This window comes from Nyctereutes procyonoides, unplaced genomic scaffold (assembly GCF_905146905.1).
Source record: "Nyctereutes procyonoides isolate TBG_1078 unplaced genomic scaffold, NYPRO_anot_genome, whole genome shotgun sequence".
Classification (NCBI taxonomy): domain Eukaryota; kingdom Metazoa; phylum Chordata; class Mammalia; order Carnivora; family Canidae; genus Nyctereutes; species Nyctereutes procyonoides.
The window spans coordinates 15,346,948-15,368,915 of NW_026575160.1; the positions used below are offsets into that span (position 1 = coordinate 15,346,948).

The 21,968-nt window shown below is 41.1% G+C and overlaps 1 protein-coding gene across 6 annotated transcripts in view; it reads left to right on the top strand.

Moving 5' to 3' along the window:
- The window catches only part of CREB5 (cAMP responsive element binding protein 5), a 403,646-nt gene that overhangs the window by 86,808 nt on the left and 294,870 nt on the right, over nucleotides 1-21,968 (top strand). For 5 of the 6 annotated variants that reach the window (XM_055314553.1, XM_055314551.1, XM_055314548.1 and 2 more), the window contains one exon: nucleotides 3,974-4,095. In XM_055314553.1, coding sequence (XP_055170528.1) covers nucleotides 3,974-4,095 — 122 coding nt within the window. Of the gene's footprint in view, nucleotides 1-2,725; nucleotides 2,800-3,973; nucleotides 4,096-21,968 lie in introns of those variants that run through there. The other variant, XM_055314554.1, reaches the window with a different exon arrangement.

The following is a 21,968-nucleotide window of genomic DNA, read 5'->3' on the forward strand; positions in this document are numbered from 1 at the left end:
CCCTGTATTAATTCTATAAATGTTAAAATAAAAGTTAAGCTCCATTTTCTGGTTCCTGTTGTAACTGGAAAGAATAGTTCATTCACAAGAAGAAAATGAATTAAGAATTAGGAACAGTGTGCCTTATCTCTTCCAAATGTGGATATAGATATTTGTTTTGCTTTCCCCTCATTTTATCATACAGCAAAGAAAGACATTTAGTAACAATGCTGTAGCCTTCATCTGGGTCTTCTGGTCTAGGGATAGGAGGGAACCAACTCTTTTTAGGGCCCATGTCTCCCCTTGCTTCACACTTCTTGTTTCCCTGTTGCTGCAGAGAGGCTCATGATGGAGGACATTGTCTTGTACTATCCCTGCGCCATGTTCTTTCCACCTCCTTTACTGATGTATGTGTGTGTGTATACATGTGCTGGACTCTGGGGATAATTTTGCTGAGAGAAGACGGAAGACATTTCTCAATTTTGCCTGGGGCTTGGCCTCCAAATGCCAGTCTGAATTTGATTTGATGGCCCATCTCATGAATTCATCTCAGAATTCAGGAGTCATATGGATCCTGCTGGATGACTGTTCTCTCTACCTGGGATCATGACCCTCAACTTATAAATCTCCAATAGAGAAATATAGAGGAAGAGAAGAAAAATTAAAACCTGGCAAACTAAATTTCTCCTGGTGACAAGTGGTCTAATATTTCAGTTCTGTCATGTGTTGTTTTTTCAGGCTTTTTAGTCACAAAATGACCCAAAAGATAATAGAAAAGTCTGTAGGATTGTAACATGGTCCTATTATATTAGGGGTGTAAATAATTCCAAGATATTTTAAAAGAACCAAGGACAGTTAGGATTGTCAATTACCGATACCATCATGTGACTCAATTTCTAAATGGGGCCTGGGGCGAGTTTAAGTTTTCTCATAAGTAAAAGGGGGAAAATAATTTTTACCAAATGTGGTTGGTGTGAAAACTAATGAGACAGTGCATCATACAAAGCCTTAGCACTATGCCTGACATGGGATAAGCACTCAATAAATGGAAGAATATGCACACACACACACACACACTCACACACACATCCCTTTATTTCCACTGTCAGGTCTTGTATATTTATACCTTTTTTTCAGGAAACTTCTTCTTCTATCTCTTTAGCCTTTACCTCTTACCTGATTTCTAGTGTGTAGCCAGCTGTTGCTGATGTTCCCATTAAGCTGTCCTTTAAATGGTCATGTTTCTTTGACCTACTGACAGTGACTTTTGAAGAGAACCCATTATGGTGGTGATTTTAGGATTCACAGAATCATGTAACTTTAGAATTTTATTTGAAACATGAGGAATATGAGGTCCAGAAAATATAGGTAATTTCCCCCAAATCACACAATTTTTAAGTCTAGTTTTCTAGGTTGTCAGCATTGTCTTTTACACATGTGACAACATCCTTCAGACCTGGAGGAAACTCTGGGCAAAGCACAACATTTATTTATTTATTTATTTACTACATTTAAAATTCTTTTTTTTAATTTTTTAAATTTATTTTTTATTGGTGTTCAATTTGCCAACATATGGAATAACATCCAGTGCTCATCCCATCAAGTGCCCCCCTCGGTGCCTGTCACCCAGTCACCCCCACCCCCCGCCCACCTCTCTTTCTACCACCCCTTGTTCATTTCCCAGAGTTAGGAGTCTCTCATGTTCTGTCTCCCTCTCTGATATTTCCCACTCACATTTTCTCCTTTCCCCTTTATTCCCTTTCACTATTTTTTATATTCCCCAAATGAATGAGACCATATAATGTTTGTCCTTCTCCGATTGACTTATTTCACTCAGCATAATACCCTCCAGTTCCATCCACGTCGAAGCAAATGGTGGGTATTTGTCGTTTCTAATGGCTGAGTAATATTCCATTGTATACATAGACCACATCTTCTTTATCCATTCATCTTTCGATGGACACCGAGGCTCCTTCCACAGTTTGGCTATTGTGGACATTGCTGCTATAAACATCGGGGAAAGCATAGCATTTAGATTGAGAAGGGGTTATCTCTGAAGGTAAAAGAGGACTTAATAGTGATAAAATGTTTACAAATTGTGACCTTGTGCAAGATACCTATCTCTCCATTTCTAAAATAATGTGCACCTTCCTACCTCACAGGGTCCTGTGAGATCTAGATTATAGACAGTGTGGGTGAAAATGTTTGTAAACTGCAAAATGCTCATAAATACTAATTTTATCTTTTATAAGTGCATAACACACTGTATGTATGTATATGTGTTCCAATATACATATACATGTTATGTATATATTGGGACATAGGTGTATATGTGTGACTCTTAATAAATTAATGTGCTAATAAAACCATTTTCAATCAAACTCAACTTTTGCATGACTTTTATCTGTAATGTCTGATTTATGACCACCTGTTATGGGCTTTCTGTGTACTGCAAAGAGAATTCAGTATCTTGGAGGTTGGGCTAAGAATGAGAAAGAATGCAGAGGGGGATTTTTGCTGCATTGAAATCCAAGTCAACCAGTTGCTTAACAGGTAGAAAAGCCCCTTGCCATAGAGAATCAGGAGACCTTGCCTTAGAAAGGCTGAATATATGGGGATATCAAGTTATTTTCAGCTTCATGAATATTAAGCTATTTCTTTGAATCTCTTTGGATAGTTTACTGGGATCAACTGCTCTGTGTATGAATTAGAAAAGTAAATATGATTCTAGTTTCTTGTCATATAGGAATTTATAAAGAGCATGCAGAAATGGCACGTTCGTTTCAACTTGAGGGCACTCTTCAGTTGACTGGTGGTGAGGTAGGTGTTAGAGAACTGTACTGAAAGAGATTTGGGGACTGAGTATAAGTCAAGGTGGACAAGTGTCATTCATTATCAAACTAACAGGGTGTGCTGTGTAGGCTTGGGCGGGAATAATACAGTACATATTGGAAATGGCACCAGGGCCTTGGTTATACTCCTGGTATCATCACACATACCTGGGAGACCTTGAATAAGACTCTTAATCACTCAGTACTTCTATTTTCCTCATTTGCAAAATAATAGCATGGCCATCTTCTGTTTCTGAAAAAGGGACAGTTTATAGTTTTATTCATGTCAACTCCAGTATTCCTTTGCCAAGGAAGATGACTGCCCTTAGTGATTACAAAGGTGTAATTCTACCCTATTTACCTTAGTAGGATCTTGTGAGATCTAGACTATACAGCATGTATGTAAAAACATTTTGTAAATTGCAAAGGCTATATAAATATTAAGCCATAAACAGTGGCTTCAGAGCCTCTAGTTTTCTAAGTAGTATACTTGCTAGACAGTCAAGAATATGAAAGAAATTCTATTCCTTTTAAAGAGTTTTCTCAGAACATTCCTTTGGCTATAGCAAAGGAAAATAAAATTAATAATTATATTTTTAATGGATGAAAGCTGAATGTGTTTGACTTGGAACCTTTCATCATCCTCTGTGACTCTCAAAATAAGAGAGAATTGCTGTATTTTCCTTTTCCATTAAGAGAAAGGAATTAGCATGCTTGTTTGTTTCTTTTTTGTTTGATTTAAACATTTACAAAATGTTTTTTTTCTTCCCAGCCCCCTGAAATCGAGCTTAATATTGGCTTAGCAGATTTTTTTGGCCTGATTTTAGCTTAATCATTTCTTTTCAGTTCTTAAAAAAAGTCATTCCACACATTTTGATGTGTATTCAAATGATAGGGCCCCCATAAAGTAGATGATAGGATATTTGGAAAGAAGTTTGGAAAACTCTCACCTATGCAGCCTGCTACCCATTGTATTCCTCCTACGAGATGTGTGGTTTTATTTTCTTCCATATTGTAATTTCATTTAAAAGGATGGAAGATTATGGATGACCAGTTGGCAACTTAATTAAGACGAGGGGAGGGGATTAGTGAATTGAGCTCATGGTTGCCCCTGGCTTTTAAGGAAAAGAATCCATGTATGATCACTCGGTCTCTGTTTTCAGATCAGACTCCGACCCCAACAAGATTCCTGAAGAACTGCGAGGAAGTGGGGCTCTTCAATGAGCTGGACTGCTCCCTCGAACATGAGTTCAGGAAGGCTCAGGAGGAGGAGAGCAGCAAGCGGGTAGGTTTGCTTGAATGGACACCTTGACAGGTGCCTCCTCTAACCTCCGTTAGAATCTTCTGTGTGGAAACTTAGATGGCACTGCAGATTGTGTGGATGTGGCCCTAAAATAGTATTTCATCCATTTGCAAGTATTTGTCTAATGCTTTTTTTTTTTTTTAAAGATGAATCCCTGATTGTGGTATAATCCGTCATGGGAAAAACAGACCTCTGAAATAGGAAATTCAAGCAACAGAACAAAACAAAACACCAAAACCAAAAACAACACCTTATTCTTGGACCTTGAGTTGGATAAACTCACAGACTTTTTGTGTTCAAAACTATTGTTTTACTTTGCTAAATACTTAGTAGGAAGCCTTACATGGGCGTTGTATGCAGAAGACAAGAGTCCAAGAATAATTGTAGCAGTAGGAGAGGGGGTTTCATCTGATTTTGTCCCAGGTTCTCATTGTCTGATTTCCATAATCTTCCCGGTAGACCTCCACCAGTTTCAATTACTTCCCAGTCGTATTATTGAACATCTGTTGTTGTTGAGACAAATGGTTTAAATATACATGTGGATTATTTGTTCTTACAAATGTAGAAAATCTAGTTTATGAATGCCTCCAGAATATATTCAGTTTCTCGTAATGTTGTGGTTGCATTTTAAAAATCACTTTACAAGATTAAGGAAAGGAAATGGGGTCACAAGTAAATGTGATAATGAAGCTCTTTAGCATTTTTTCGCTGTTGCGATAGAGCATTATTGAATGCCCACAATGTACTAAGCAACAAATTAGACACATTCCATGAGAAGAGACTTAAAATATGGAAGTTGGTTGAAAGGAAGGGCTGACTAGGTTGTAATGGATTCTGAAGTTCCAGCTGTTCCATCCGGAGAAGACATTTTAAAAGGCTCTGATATTTCAAATCTTTGAAACCTCCTCTACGTGAAATTATAATAATCCCCCTCCACCAGATTTTTCATGTCACATTCTCACATTAAAATAATCAAGGGCTTGCCTCAAGTCTGTACTGCTTTAGAGAAAAATCATGATAATTGGCAAAGGATACAAGAAAGGTATAAAATCTCATTCAACTCATTTGTGTATAATTAATTTATCATTCATCCTTGACACAACCACTTCCTCCACCCCTCAAGTGACATGAAAAGCTTTTTTTTTTCCTTTTTAAATTAATATTTAATACTTATTTGCCAGGCACTGTTCTGAGCACTTAAAAATTTAACTCAAAAAAAAAGGCTTACATTCTAAATTTCACCTAAAATGAAAATAACAAGGGTAAAGAAGAACCAAAAAGTCGAGTAAATTTCCTCTCTTTGAGTTATAAATTTAGCTTTCCTGATAGATGTGGCATATGTGAAAAACTGAGGAGTTAAGTTCGTTCATTCCTCAAGATAGTCAAGGTGGACTTCTTATATTAAACTGAACTGTAAGAAAAGGGTATGCTGGTTCGTATTGGTTTATATTGTCTTCATTTTTGATAGAATGTTTTTTTTTAAAATTTTTTAATTTTTTTTAAGTTTTTATTTATGATAGTCACAGAGAGAGAGAGAGAGAGAGAGAGAGAGAGAGGCAGAGACATAGGCAGAGGGAGAAGCAGGCTCCATGCATCGGGAGCCCGACGTGGGATTCGATCCCAGGTCTCCAGGATCGCGCCCTGGGCCAAAGGCAGGCGCTAAACCGCTGCGCCACCCAGGGATCCCTGATAGAATGGTTTTAATCAAAGTATGTGCCCTTGATTTTCCTACAGACATTTACCAAGGACAGCTTTAGGAAGCCCATGGCAAGGGTGTGGTTTTAGATGTTCTTCTTTACATAGTATTCATGATCTCCTATATGAAGCCTCATGGGAGGAAATTCTTGCAGATCCGAATTCTAGGAAATTGTTTGCTTCCCCTAATGAACTGAAATATTTTCTCCATGTGGACATGAGAATCATGCAACTGGTTCTATTTCTCTTTTCACTTTGCTCAGTTAACAGAAAGCCAAGTTTACTGCTTAACTTTGAGAACTTTTTAGAACACTGTGATGAACATATTTTACTTCCCCTGAGACTAGACTTTCGCTTCTAGTTTATATTTCCTCTGGTCCTGATTTTTTTAATTAAAAAAAACATTTTTACACTGTACATTTTTTGTGAATTGCTTTTGAGTCATTGTGGGTTGAGAAAGAGTATAAATAAACTTTATAAATTAAAATAATTAGGTAAGCAGAGTGGAGAAAGAAGATATTATAGTTGAAGAAATACGTATTTTCAATACATATTTAAAATATTTTTTTAAAGTGTCTTTGAATGTTGCTTTAATTTTTTAATTTTAGTTAGCATACAGTGAATATTTGTTTCTAGAGTAGAATTCAGTGATTCATTACTTACATACAACACCCAGTGCTCATCACAAGTGCCCTCCTTAATGCCCATCACCCATCTAGCCCATCCACACCCACTTCTCTCCATCAACCCTCAGTTTGTTCTCTATCATTACAACCTCTTATGGTTTGTTTCCCTGTCTCCTTTTTTTCTTTTCCCCCTTCCCACATATTCATCTGTTTCCTTTCTTAAATTCCACATATGACTAGGATCATATGGTATCTGTCTTTCTCTGAGTAACTTATTTCACTTAGCATAATACATTCTGGCTCTTCATTCACGTTGTTGCAAATGGCAAGATTTCATTCTTTTTGATGGCTGAGTAATATTCTCACACATACACACACAGGCACATACACACACATATTTCCTTTATCCATTCATCAGTCAATGGACATTTGGGCTCTCACCATAGTTTGGCTATTGTTGATAATGCTGCTATAAACATCAGGGTGCATATACCCCTTTGAATCTGTATTTTTATATTGTTTGGGTAAATACCTAGTAGTGAAATTGCTGGATGGTAGGGTAGTTCTGATTTTGACTTTTTGGGGGAACTTCCATACTGTTCTACAGAAGGGATGCACTAGTTTGCATACCCACCAACAATACATGAGGGTTCTCCTTTCTCCACATCCTCACCAACATCTGTTGTTTCTTGTGTTAATTTTAGCCTGAATGTTACTTTTAGCCATGTGCTGGCTTTGTGATGGATATTTGGGTGGGGGAACCTAAAGCCAGCTTCCCTCATGGTTTTGGGGTGGGTATCTTAGGAGATTACCTTCTTAAATCCCAGCTTACATGCACTGAAAGTTGGATAGCCTGCTGAGGTATCCTCTTCCCTTGCCTCTTTCAAACCAGAGTAGCCAAATCTAGCTGGGGTGGCCTTGGCTTCTTGAGACCTAATGCTCAGTGACTTATCCAGCAATCAAATGGGCTGTGTTGGTGGCTTCTGCATAGCATTTCTTTGGAAGCCACAGGTGGGTAAATGAAAAATAAGACTCCAATCTACCAGTATACTTTTATCCAAACTTTTGACCACATTTCTCCAACTACCAATATCCCTGGCACACTGCCAACCCTCAGCTCCTGCTTCATTTATTCATCCCCTACTTAGAAAGTAGGAATATAAGCTCTTACTCAATGTATCCCAGTGCATACATAGAATGAGGACAGGCTAGAGGTAGGTCATAACAATGGAAAAAGCCCTAGTATCTATCAATATTACATACCGAAGACAACACATTCCACAGTTACCTCAACCTTCCACGGAAGGATAAGCTCATGGTTTCAAAACTCTTTAATAAGAGATGTTTTTCCCTTGGAAAAGCATCCATCACTAGCAGGTATCACAAATCTCATTTTGCCCATGGCTCAGAAGTCAGACTAGTCCATGTCCTGAAACAGGTGAGAAACTTGTGTTCAGAATTTATTCAATCAGTAAATATTTTTGAGTGCTCATCATATGCCAGGCACCGTCTGAGTCACTGATGAATATACCATGGACTAAAGTTAATTAAAAACAAAACCCTACTTTCAGTAGCTTACCTCTCATGGGTAAGACAAACAGTAAGCAAGTAAAAACCATAAAACATATAAAATGTCAGAAGGTGGTAAGTGTCCTAGTAGAGAGGGAGCAGAGGTAGTTTTGGGGATGATCAGGGAGGATGCACTGGTGAGTGGACATGCAGCACAGACTGAAGCTCTGCTTCAGAGCAGGCATGTATTGGGAAAAAGAGGGTCCCAAGTGGAGAGAATATAAGTGCAAAACCCTGAGGCTAGCGGATGCTCTGTGCATCAGAGAAATCACAAAGAGGAGGGTATATAATAATGCTAAAGAGTGGGCATAGGAGAGCAGATTCCAGAAGGCCTGCAGCCTTCAGATTTTACTCCAAGTGAAATGGCGAACCATTAACAGATTCAAGCAGAGGAGTGATAGGATCTGACTTATATATTAGAAAGTTCACTTTGGTTGCTGAGTTGAAAGTAAATTGTTAGGGGGCAGTAGCAGAGAGAGACCAGTTCAGGAGGCAAATGGAAGAATCTAGATTGAGAATTATGGCAGATCAGTCCAAGATGGAGAATGGGGGGTGGTTACATTCTGGTTCTATTTTGAAGATAGAGCCAACAGGATTTGCTGAAGAATTATCTATCTATCTATCTGGGGAGTAATAGAAAGGATGGAATCAAGAGTGAATCAGGTATTTGGCCTAAGCAACTAGAAGGATGGAGTTACCTATGGGAAGATCAGGTTTGAGGGGGTGAACTGTGGAGACTGTTTTTTGACTTACGTGGTGATATTGAATAGGCACATGGATATAGTGGTCTGTAATTCCAGGAGAGGTAACCCATCTGGAGATATAAATTTGGGAGTCCCTGGCATATAGGTGGTGTTTAGATACATGAGACTTGATGGAATCACCCAGGTCAGGAATGAATGAAGATGAAGTTGAAAAGAAGTCTGAGCATGGAACTTGTCAGACTCCATCAGAACCTCCAAGAGAGAATATTCAGTTCTCTTCCACGACCAGAGATGACACAGAAGACACTGAGGCGTGAAGAATCAAGTCAAGTGTAGGGATGTCGGCAGTAATGCCAAATAGACTCCAGTGATCAGTAGTCAGCATGCCCTATTTCATGTTCCACGTCAGAGAAGAAAACAAAAACAAAAGCAAAAAAGATTTTTAAAAAGAGAAAAAGGGGAAGGTGAACTGACCTTTAACATTTAATTTTTTTTTTTAATTAAAGGTATAGTGCTTGCCTAGGAAGTGGGATATAGCTTCATCATATGATAGCAGTTGTGTTGGGAGTGTGTCTTTGGATCTGATTGTGTCTGTGTCTGTGTAAGAAAGGAAGGGCAGTTGAGAGGACTAGGAATGAACTCCTTTGTTTTGCTGAGAGAAATATAACATTACAGCCTAACGTGGTTAAGAACCCTGAAGATGAAAAGCACGGTGTGTAAGTGCTGAGTGTTGCTCTTCTCCCATAGGACCTAAATTTGACTCATTATGCTGATGGAGCAATAGCAAATGAGGACATTTCCATGCTCTAGAATTCCTACCCAAATGATGAAAAGTGCAGTCTATTCCCAGAGGGTACCGACTGTTGAACACATGGGAACAAGGGACAAGCTACAATCTTAAGATCTTGGATCCCAGCTCAACAGGAGTCACGGAACAGGGCATGGCCAGGTCAGCCTCAGCTCAGAAAAGTAGGCTGCTCCATCTGATTAAATTCTGTACCTGGAAATCATGTTACTCGACACCACCAGTTACTCAGGGGGAGAGGGTGCCGGGAGGGAGGCCCTCTGCCTTCATACACAGTCTAGTTCTGTCAGGCCTTAGCTGGCACAGCTGCCCTCTGGGGAAGGCGTGAGTGATGCTGAAATGGGAAAGAAAAGATGGAAAAGATAGGGAGTGGAGCAAACTTGCAACAGCTGCTCTGTTAGCATGTTGCTTCTATGACATTGGCTCGTGTAAAACAGTCCCTCCCTCTTGCAGAAGTCTGGAGAAAAAGAATCTCTGAAACTTAAACTTAGTTTCATTCTGATTTTGAAAATGTCATCATGTTTGCTAAATCCTAGGAGATGAAATGATGAAACTGGTTTTGATCTTGGCGTGTTTTGTTTTGTTTTGTTTTGTTTTGTTTTGTTTTTAATCAGCATGACTGAAAGGAAACACCCACTAGCAATGCTAGAAGAGATAACAATCTATTTTTCCCCCATCCCAATGACTGGAAAACCTAACTTTTATTTTATAAGCATTACTTTTGTCCTCCCATCACAGGACACGACAAATGTAAAACTTTTCAGCTTTCTCCTTATAGGTTTACATTATGCCCTCAGCCTGAGTAGACTCTGACACTGGAAGAGAAGTTAGCTTGGTCTTTGCATCCCACTCAGGGGAATGACTAAATCAGTGGAAAAGACCAGAAGTATTTCACGTGTTTTAGTTTCTGGGATTTAGGGTTAATGTTCACTGCCACATAGAGTTCACTGGCACAAATATCAATGAATCAAATGTGATCTGACGCTCTGCCTCGATTTTAAAATGGAGTGGGAAATAAAAACTCATAGGATTTTTTGAGGGGGGCTCCTGGATAGCTCAGTTGGTTAAGTGCCTAGCTCTTGGTTTTGGCTCAGGTTATGATCTCAGGGCCCTGCGATCAAGCCCCGCATTGGGCTCTGCTCAGAGGGAAATTCGCTTGAGGGTTCTCTCTCTCCCTCTACCCCCCAACCCTCTCTTTCTCTCTAATAGTAAATAAATAAATCATTAAAAAATAAAAAAAACCTCATAGGGTTTTTTGTTTTGTTTAAAATTTTTTTTGGTGGAAAGTCAGGGTTTCTTCCAAATGGCAAAATGCATTGTCTATTGCCTTGCAAAAAATGAGCACCTACTATTAAGTATATTTGATGTGGATGATGAGAGAAGGCCCACGGTTTGGGGGAATACTGACCTGGGGTACCAGGTTACCTCTTCCCTAGGAAAATTTGTATAATTTGGCCTGAAATGGATGAGTCCTCACAACCTAACTTTCTCACTGAGGGGAAAAAATGTTATCTCTTAAAGCAGAGGATCGAATCTCTAAAGCTAAATTGTTTGGCAGTTCATGGCTCTGCCTTCAGCCAGTGTACTAATCCAAATTATAAGGGGTAGTGGCAATGGTGGGAATTGCGGATAAATGTCTCAGCCCCTGAGTGGCAGGTTTTATTGTTCTCTGAGTTCAGTATTAAACATTTAAGTTTTCCTGTCATAGGTCTTCTTGATATTTGCTATCCCATGACATATGTCCTAGCAAGATAGAGGTCTTTGCCTGACATCTTTTGGAGAACTGATCACAAGGCTTCCAGAGGCTAAAGTTTGAATGAGACGGTTTGCACTCATTCCGTGATGTGACGGGTGTTCTCATGGCAGGTACTTATGTTTCCACTTTAAGCCACAGGGTGGAAGAGATTGGGAGGCCCAGACCCCATTTAAGATATAGCAGGAAGATTACTAGAAGAGAACTGAGCATTGATTTTGAGAACTGCTATTTGTGTTGGGAATATTGCAATATAAAATAGCATTTTCTTGGGCCAGTATTTCCTGTTTGGCTGTGATTGGGTACAGAAATGATCAATGTACTTATATATTCATGAAGCATATTCAGACCCACATATGACATTGAGCATGTTATTAATGATGATTTGATTTTGGTCCCTTTAATTCACAAGGATTAATTATAGGTGGTTATATCAGTAGTATGTTCTCCATTGAAATGCAGGGGAATAAACTCTCAAGAGAGATGGAGGTTGATAGGCCCTCACTGCAGAGGGCCAGCGGTAGGGCTTTTCTCCTACCTCTCTGTTTTGTCTCTACCTCTTGTCTGTTGGCTGTATCCACTCCTGTGTGGTTTCTCTCTACACCTTCTCTTCAGAAAACTCTGAAGATTTTAATACCATAACAGTCAACTCCTCTGGACAATTCCTTCAACTATATAATGTAGTCTTCAGACTTGACTATTAGGCTCTGATCTCTAGCTGCTACCCACATTCCCATCTAATACACTTCTGCTACTTCCACCTGCCCCCAGACTGCTCAGAGCTCCTGTGCAAACTTGCAGCCAGGTCAGAGGCATGTGTCACACAAAGCAGGAGTCAGCTCTGCCTTCCCACCCTCCTTTGCCCCCTTCACCAGGTCCCAGCAACTTCCTAAGGAAAGAGACCTCCTATCTTCCATCATCATTTCCTACCGGGTTATTGGTGTGGATTCCAAGATTATTTTTGACCACTAACTTAACTTGAATGAAATACCTAGCATTAAGTCTTGCAAAATTGAATGCATTTTTTAATACATAAAAACTAACCAAATATTTACAAGTAAAAAAAAAAATTTGTTCTCGAAGCTCTTTTACTTCTGGCTGTGGTTAAGTCCAGAGTTCCTCCAGAAATTGCCATTATTAAAAGATAGAGAGGTTGGTGTGGGATGTCCTTGGTACAAAAAGTAGTGCATTGGGAGCTTTTAAACATCGTCTTGATTGAATGACATTGTATGCATGGAATGTTTCTAGAAGGACCAAAGCAGAGATGGGGAAGCCCTGAAACTATGAAAAAAGGACACCAAAAATAGCCCAAAACACAGTGGAGCCTTGAAGCTCCCCAGGCGCCACCATCGGCCCAGACTAGGGCTGTTAGGACCACTTGTTTGGCCTGCCTTCCCATCAGGCGGCCTTCCTGTAGCTGAAAATTCATCCAATTGAATTATTTGGCTGGGAGGCTCCTCACTAAAACAATTACAAAGCTCAGCCTTAAGGGCCCAGAAAAGGGCAGCTTTTCCCAGCAGGAGACTTTCTCAACAGGGTGATTTTTCTGTACCAGCTTGGGTTGGGTTCTCAGCTAGTTAAAATCACTCCTTACCTGTCCTGAGGCAGGCAGTCCAGGCTGGGAGTTCAAGGTAGGAACCCGAGTGGAATCACAACAGTGAATAGAGGCTCTCTTCCGAAGGAATCTGTTTCCAGCTGTGAGTAATTGAGGCCTTGCCACCCGGCCAGACAGGCCCTGGGAGGCGGGTGCGTACCTGGGCACCGGGGGGCCTTTGCATCTGCAGAGGAAGCTCATACTGTCCTCTGGGAGGCCCTGCATTAATGCTCCCAAAAGCAAGCAGGAAAACAGATCTGTTTTCAGGGCTGGATTAAGACAAAATGACTTAAAGATGAAGCTTCCGTTCTAGGCAGAAAACAGCACTCACATTTGGAAAATTAGACCAAATGTTAGACTCGGTGCGCATCTGTAGCTAAGAATTACTTACCTGGGCCCCTCGCAGAGATGTGAGAAAAAAAAATTGACATTGTAAAAGGAGAATGGGAAAATAATATAATAGTTGCAAGAGTCTCTGTCTCCATCATCTCGTAAATCCAGGTGAACATGAAGTACGGTCTGGAGCAGGTATGGGAGTGATTTACTCTGGGAACCCTGCTTTAGCATTTGTGTGTTGTTAAGTTATTTCCATATTGATAAGGCTGAGGCCAGGAAGTGGCATTCCAAGCATTCCTCTCGTCCATATTTCCAGCATGTTGGCTGTCAACTCAAGCCTGTGGTGCAATTACTGATTTTAGCCTCAGAACCCCCTAAGAGGACATTTTCTTTGTTCTTTCCTCAACTATCACCAAAACCCAAAGGCCTAGGAAATAGTGGAGGTTTTTCCCTCCTCGAATTACTTGCACCGCATTCTTATATTTTTGGGAACTAGCTGTTCTGGTGACCTGGAGGGACTCACAAGCTGGTTGGATTGGAGATGTAGGCAGACTGTTCTCTTGGGTAGCGACGCACAATGTCACCTGCTTGCTCCCTGATACTTGGCTGGATGATCCTCACACCCCAAATATGACGGGATATCAGCTGCCTTCTTTTCTAGAACATTGCTGGGATTCACTTTGTTTTTTGTTTTCTGGGATATTAGAGGCTATTTTTAGCCTGTTTGAACCTGTGACTCTTTTGTGTGATGAGGCCAGTTGTCTCACTTGGCTCTAAAGTGAAATGGAATGCCGAGAGAGTTTACCCTTAGCATCTCCTCTAAGCACAAATTTTCTAACAGGATGCACTCACATTGATTGGCAAAATCAGACTTGTGTACGTAGATGATATTTTGACCTTTGACATGAAGGTGAATGTGAGCTGTTTCATTTGATCAGAAGGGATAGTCCCACCTACAAGCTCTCCCTTCATTGTCTGGCACTGTGGGGGGTGTCCCATTTTCTCTGTGGAGTGAGGGTGAACCCCACATTTTGAATTTAGTGTGGCTGCAGTCACAGCCATCCCTGGGATCTGAGTGATATGCAGAGCACACGATCTGTTATATGAAAACTTTGAAAGTTGATGATGGTGCTGTCGAACCCTGCCTGAGTTGGTGCTAGCCCCCACCCTTTTCTGTGACTTTATATTTGGGTGGAGGCTTATTTGGGCTCTGCAAGCAGTCATGTCCCCAAAGAAGAAAAGCAGTCCTGTTCCATGTAGATGTCGGGTTGATTGACTACAGATGATGCAGCACTGGGACTTGTGAATCTCAGCCGCTTTGAGGGCACCCATCCCCTTCCTGGCTTCTCCTGGTATGATTCATTATGCACAGAGCTTAGAAACCTTCCCAGAGGATTTACAAACGTGAGGCTTTTGTTGGATTCGTTGACATGGTGGGCCCAGGCATTCCTGTCCTTTCCAGGGTAAGCCTGGAATCTTAGTGCTTTAGAATATAGAGTACAGGTGAGCCCCACCTTTCTGGCCCACTTGATTGGTCCCAAATGCCAGAAGGGAAGAAGACATCCCAGAATTCTGGTGGTCCCTTTGTGGCATGATGTACCAACGTGTGGTGTGTAGTGTGGTAGCCATGTGCTGCTGGTTCCACCTGAAAATGGCCTTTCAGCATTTCCAGTACTGTTCATTAACAGCCCTGGCATGGGTTGTGGAGAAGTAATGAATTGAGGACGGGGGCAAGAAATCCAAACTCTGTTCCATCACTCTCTAAAAGTCATGCATGACTTCATTTTCTCAGTGCTAAACTGGGCCTTTTAACAACTTTGGAATTATACATATGTAGTTCGAAATAAAGATCTGGAGAATAAATAATAAAGCTCATTCTTAGGTAGATGGTGTTAGATGCACATGTCACTATAGCATCTTACCTTGAGTATCCTTTCTGTTGTTGATTAAAATAAGTGGTCAAAAAGGGTCCCAGGGACAGATACTCAAACTCCACATTCACAGAGACAGTCCTTCAGTAGCAACATTGCTTCCTGAAGGAGCATCTCTTTCCTGCACAGTGGGGTAGGGAGGATAGTTTTTTGTTCTAGATCTCTGCTAGATTTTTTGTCTTTATTTGTATCATAATGATGCACACATACATGTATACTTGCACACAAAATGGGCAATCCAGGCTTTGTGAATAATTCTTCATTCTGACCATTACCTAGAATTGCCTTCAGTGTCCAACACCAGCTTTTACAGACATTTAATGTCAAGGTACAGGAACCTTCTGCCCTCTGATTGTGAAGATGGCACAACTAGATTTGCCCATCAAGTGTGAACTTAAGAGTTGATTGATAATTAAAGGTGATAGATTCGCACAGATCCAAACACACATGCCCTCCCCTGGACCCCCTTGTAACTAGAGGCACATATTGCCAGACAGCTGGCCAGGGCCAGGGGTGCATGCAGGCTGTGATCGCAGGGGAGGGGAGCCGCCCTGACCTCATTAGTGCTGTTCTTCTAATGGAGTGCTACAGGCACAGACCACAGCTACCAGGCCCGCACTCTTCATACAATCAGCTGGTGCATTTTACATGGAAAAACAATCTGTTTACCACACCGATGGAATAGTCCAAACAGCCTTTTCTTTTTCTCAGATTTTATATTTTGTCCTTCCTGAAGTCTATTGCCATCTGACAACATTTCACAATGCTACAGCAGACCTGCCTAAATCGTGGAGCAGTGGTTTGTTGTTGTGAAGAGCATTGAGAACTTGTGTTTGTGCTTCAGTCACTCTGCAGGTGGACATGTCCAGCATGCCTGGGAAGCTCAGATGGAACAGGGGGCAGATGCATCTATGATCTCTGTGTATAGGTCGGTGTGAGAAGGGAGGGCATGAATGGTGCTTTGTGTGCATGCGAGGAATGGCTTGAAAGGGACTTAGCCACTAAAACACTTTGCTTGGATGCTTTATGGGATTTATTCAGCTCATCCTCCTGGACTTACTGGCTTTTTATCAAAGAGTAAATACCACTCCAACAGAGCCATGCCCAGTGAGTATAAAATGGTTGACTTCGTGTAGTTTTCAAACATCCGTTTCTGACTTAAGGCACTCACATGCTTTGACCCAGTTCCTCTTCCTTCGTTTCGAAGTCACGGCACTTACTTCCTCATCCCCCCACCCCCCCTCAGGGTGTCTGTGAAGACTTTTTCTTTCAAGTCTGCCGCTGAGACCATTTGACATATTAGCCAGCCAGAGAATGAGGTAGGAACCAAGATGACGAATATTTGCATTTGTCTTTCTTTTCCATAGAAGAGAAGAAAGAGACCAAGTCTGATTTTTAAAGTGGTCCTCATTTTCTACAACCCCCTGGCAGAGGTGACCGGCACGAGTGCCAGATGCCTTTCCCAACAGCTGTTTGGTGATTCCGTGTCACCAGGCTCCCTGTAAAATCAGGCATATCCTTTTAATTACCTGTTCGTATTTCAGCCATGCGGAGCTCCGTGGCACAGAGAGAGGGGATAAGCCTTCATTGTAATGGATTTTTAGTAAGACTATCTCTGAGATAAGAGTCCTAAATCTTGGCAGTCTCTTTAGAGCACACACTTTGTGATTGCACACAAATTCTTGGCTCCCCAGAGCCATGTTGTAAATGGAGTGCACTGCACAGGGCTGGGTAATAAGATACTGCAGATACATTTGAGAGCAAGGTGCACTTTTGCTTTATTTATGAAGATAGACATGCTGGTTGAGGGCTTAATCACAGCTGATAAATCATTTTAAGAAAGCCTATTAGAACCATATGCTGATTTTTTGCATTAATATAGTGTGTCTGTTTCCAGTCTAATAAGACAGGATTTTCTCACATGCTCTCTATGTCTCTCCAGTGTGGACTATTTATCTGTTTAAGTGGTATCACTTGTGTGGGAGCATTTATTCTCTTTAAGAGGTACCATTAATAAAAGAAGGTGAAAGGAAAGGGGGAAGGAAAAATGAGTGAAGGCATCCTTCACACAATGCCTGTGTGTGTGTGCACTTGTGCTTGCATGCATGTGTGTGTGTGTATGTGTGTGTGTATGGTATTACAAAGGAAAGAGTCAAAAAAACTGAGAACAGGAAATATCTCAGTTAGACTTTTGGAAGACCATGGCCTGGTTTTCACTTGGCATAAGGTAGTCATTTTACTATAGTAAAAGATTATCTGAATATGGGGAGGGGGGCATGTGTGCACGTGTGTGTGTATGTGTGTGCACACTGACATTTTGGTTACCTCACTTCTCCCCAAGCTAGCAGAGGTCTGCCCCAGGAATAGGTCCCAAGGCTCTTTAATGAGAGCCATATTGGGGCTCTAACTCTGAGCCAAGTTCTGTTTATCACTAATTGCAGGGGTGCCTTGCAGATCTTTTCTATTATTTCCTGATTATACCCCTGTTCTTTTTATTATCTTGCCAAAATTCAAACAGTCATAATTGCATGATTTATTGTTTATTTATAATGCCTTCTACTGCATCAATCGCTGTACTTAATAGATTCTAAAACAGCAATAGCTTTTACCAAATGACTGGATTTCTTTTACCTTCCACGGAGAAGTCAAGTATTTGTGAATCTCACTTGGCATTCTTCAAAGCCTGTCTACAGTACTCCTCCAGAATCCTGTTTCTGACCATATAAATAAGGACTGTTTTTTTGGTGTACAGAGAGAGCTAGTGCGCCAGGAAGATGTTTTAGGAAAGGATGTTAATTTATCCTTTAGGATTACATCCAGGTTGGGTTATATGACTCCTAAGTTTCTTTCCAACTCACAGTTTCCATGATTCTATGAAAACAGAGTTTAGAGATAGAGAAAGTAAAAATCTCATTTTATACAAATTTAGAAAAAGTGGGAAATATGACACCATATTATTAGACATGATGATTAGAATCTAGTAATAATAAAAATCACCACCATTGGGTTCTTGTTTGTCAGGCACAGTGCTAGAAGGTTTTTTTTTTAGGATTTTATTTTATTTATTTGAGAGAGGAGAGAAAGAGAGAGAGAGAGAGAGAGAGAGAGAGAGAGAGAGAGAGAGATCATGTGTGGGTGAAGGTCAGAGGAAGAAAGAGAAGCAGACTCTGCACTGAGCTCAAGCCCGACCCAGGGCTCAATCTCTGAGAACATGACCTGAGCCAAAAATCAAGAGTTGAATGCTTAACCAACTGAGCCACCCAGGTGCCCCATAGTGGTAGAAGTTTTGTTTATATTATTTCCTAATCATCATAACAATCTTACAGGATGGATGTTTTAACCTTCATTTTACTTAATAAGAAGTTAAGGCTTAAGAGTTTAAATACTTAGCAGAAATCCACAAAGCTAGGAAGTTACAAATACAGTATTTGTATATAGGACTGTCTCCTGGGAACTTTCACATGCTTCTTGCTACTTCAGATTGCCTCTTCTCATCCTTATTGCCTTATGGTACATGTATGTTTGAATATGCATGCTTACTGTTTAAAAGCTGTTCAGTGGAAGCTCTGCAAAACATCAAGCTGTGCTTAACCTTCACAAGTACATTTACAAATCTTGATTGTACCCACTATATCCTGGTCTTTAAAAATTCTAATTTAGACTTCCAGTCTCAGCTCCAGATTCTACTGTGTTCTATAGCTGTGGCTGCAGACAGCAGACTGGCCCTGAAACTTCCAAGGCATGCAGTCTACTGTGAATGCCCTACTCACCAAAATACGTAATTCCAGTTCTAAGCCAGGCATGGGACAAGCCTCTCATCTCTAGCATTTTGTGAGCAACATTCTCTTGTTTTGGGACATTTCTTTCCATGCCTGGTCCGAGTGACCATTGCTTTCCTGGAGTAAAATGAACATTTGTCCTGTGGAGATGTACTTGGAACATACATTCGATTTTAATAAAGTAATATGTGCTTGAACAACTGCCTCTGAAGAGAGTACCCTTAGAATGCTATGGTCTCCCAGGGCATGCCTTGAGATTCAGGGGGTTGCCATGCCATTATTTCTGATGTCATAGGAGTTTTGGCAGTAGGATAAAGAGTAATTGCTGGGATATGGGCTGTGGTCAATATTTCATATTTAAACATTGGATTTTAAAGGACACCATTGCTGTGCTGTGCGCCTTCTCTTCATCCCTAACTTCCACCACTGGAAATGTTTCTATTATGTCCTCCCTATTTGATCCAACAAACTTTTATTGAGGGCTTAATACGTCCTAGGTGCTATGCTAGGTGGGCCAGGCTCCAAGGCTACATTCTAGTAGGGGAGTTGTTCATCTTGGGGTTGGGGGAATGTTTGGCTTTCATAATCAGTTCTGAACTCTTCTGGGACTGTGTGTATAGTAGAAATAGCATTGACTGTGGCTACTTAGTTTAGCTGCATATTCTTCATGATCTGCCCTGATTTAATTTACCAGTTTTCTCTTTTGTGCCATTTTTTCTCTTGTGTCTTTTTCTGCTCCAGGAAAATGGAGTAAGTCTCCCTTTCCTAAACCTATCTGTGGCTTCCACACCTCAGTGCCCTTGCCCATATAGTCATCTCCACCTGGAAGGTTTTCCCTTTCCCCTCTTCTTTAACCAAATCTAACCCATCCATAAAGGCTGTGTCAAATGCCACCACCTCTGTGAAGCATTCTCTGGTTTCCCCTCACTTGATGCAACCTTGAATTCCCCTGAATTCCCACATTGCTTTCTTCAAGTGCTTCTTATGGCACTTCTAGCTGCTTGTGTTGTGTTCTGGTGTTTGCTGTGTTTTCCTGACTCCCCCTGGACTGTAAACCATGTGATTGCAAGGCTCTCCCTGCCCCCTTATATGACTCCCAGAACCGTCACCTTATACACAGAAGGAACTTCATGAAGACTTGTTGCAGTGGGTGAATGAATGAGCATGAATGAGTGACTGGATGTCCCTACACATAAGATCTGATTGCCTGGATTCTCTAAAGCAAGGAGAATGGAAGTACCTTCTACCTCCAAGGAGAGATGTCTCTTAGAGTTTCATTATCCACTTTCTTTCAAGAAATTTGTTAATTCATGATGACTGAGGATAAAGTATCCAATAACATAGTTACCAGTTAATTGCCATCCTGTGCAGAGAATCTTGAATTGAAAGCAGGGAGGCTTTTCTTTTTTTTTTAAGATTTTATTTATTTATTCATGAGAGATGGAGAGAGAGAGAGAGAGAGAGAGAGAGAGAGAGGCAGAGACACAGGCAGAGGGAGAAGCAGGCTCCATACAGGGAGCCTGACATGGGACTCAATCGCCGGGTCTCCAGGATCACGCCCTGGGCTGAAGGTGGCACTAAACCACTGAGCCACCCAGGCTGCCCAGCAAGAAGCACTTAAAATCAAGTGTAACAAATTTCTTTGACATAATAGTGTATTAGGGATAAACTAAGGATTTCCCAATCCATTTGTGTGTGTGTGTGTGTGGTGGGGAGAATAGTAGGTATCAGTGGTAGGTCTTGGTTAAGTAACCTAATGTTATTAACCTTGGTCTTCCCATCTGTAAAATGGTGATAAAACCCAACTTGCAGAGTGTTGTTGATGATAAAGGAAACCTCCTGTGTAAATCGTTGGAGTGTATTTGGGGTGGTGCTCGATTCTTGTCCTCTCTGCCTCGCTATGCCTGCACCAAAGGATTGGAGGCTGTTGAGACTTTGATGCCAAACTGGAATGGGAAATTAAGCAAATGTTCTATGCCCATAATTTTTCCTGGATTTTAGGTGGCAGTTGTGACTCAGGAGTCCCTTCACCGCTGCAGTGGGCCAAGAGACTGAAACCTTCCAAAGGCTTTAGTCACAACTCAGAGGTGGGTTTGGGGTCTATGATCCATACCCAGCAGGAGAGAGACTTTCTGTTGTTACAGGTGATTCTTATATAAATCAAAAGTCTCTGGGCTTCTCCAGTGTTTCCTTTCATAGCCCAGGTAATGTAGGATACCCGCTATTTATTTTTAGGAAGATTTGGCAGATGTTGGCTAGGCCGACTTCCAGGTCAGAAAAAACATCTAAGAATGAGTTCTTCGGAGCAATATAATAGAAATTCCTCTGGGACAAATCGAAATTAAACCTTAACATCTTCAGAGCACACTTGCCTCTTCCTCTGTTATGTCTCCTGCTGATACCATCTCATTTTGCCTTCTTTGGCCTTTGAGTTACTTCCTGGAAAGACGTGCTTCTTCCGGTGTCTGGAGTGTTTATGACTATCAGAGTTTTGGTGACTAGAACATTGTTGGGAAAGAAAAATAAACACTCTCTTTGGGCACATCCTCCATCAAGGTTCATGGTTTAGGCAAGTTCATGGTTTAGGCAAGTTTGGCCTGATTGATGTTGAAAGTCTGTGCAGCTCCATGGGCTGGCCATGTGGGGCGTTTTGAGGCCAGGGATGTACAAAAAAGGTTCTGCCTGCCTGTTAGTCCTGGTCCTTCTTGGGGTAGGGATCCAGGTGAGAATACGGATCCACGCACAGGTCTCCACTGGCTTGGAACACGGGCCCTATGCCATACAGTTCATTAATTCTTGTTTTCTTTTTCATTGCAAATATTATAGACTCCATGAGGTCCTGACTCTTCTGTACTTGCGGTATTGAAATCATCCATGCCTTATGACACCTGTGATGGCAGGTGCTTGACATTGGGACGCATACTCTGCTACTCCTTACCAAGAATGGGAAAATTGTGAAATGTTAAATCTATGATAGTGTCAGAATGCTGACTTTTTCACTTTGTATCAGACGAAGGCAACTTACTGGGAAGCCAGAGCTGAGATACGTCATACACCCTGCCC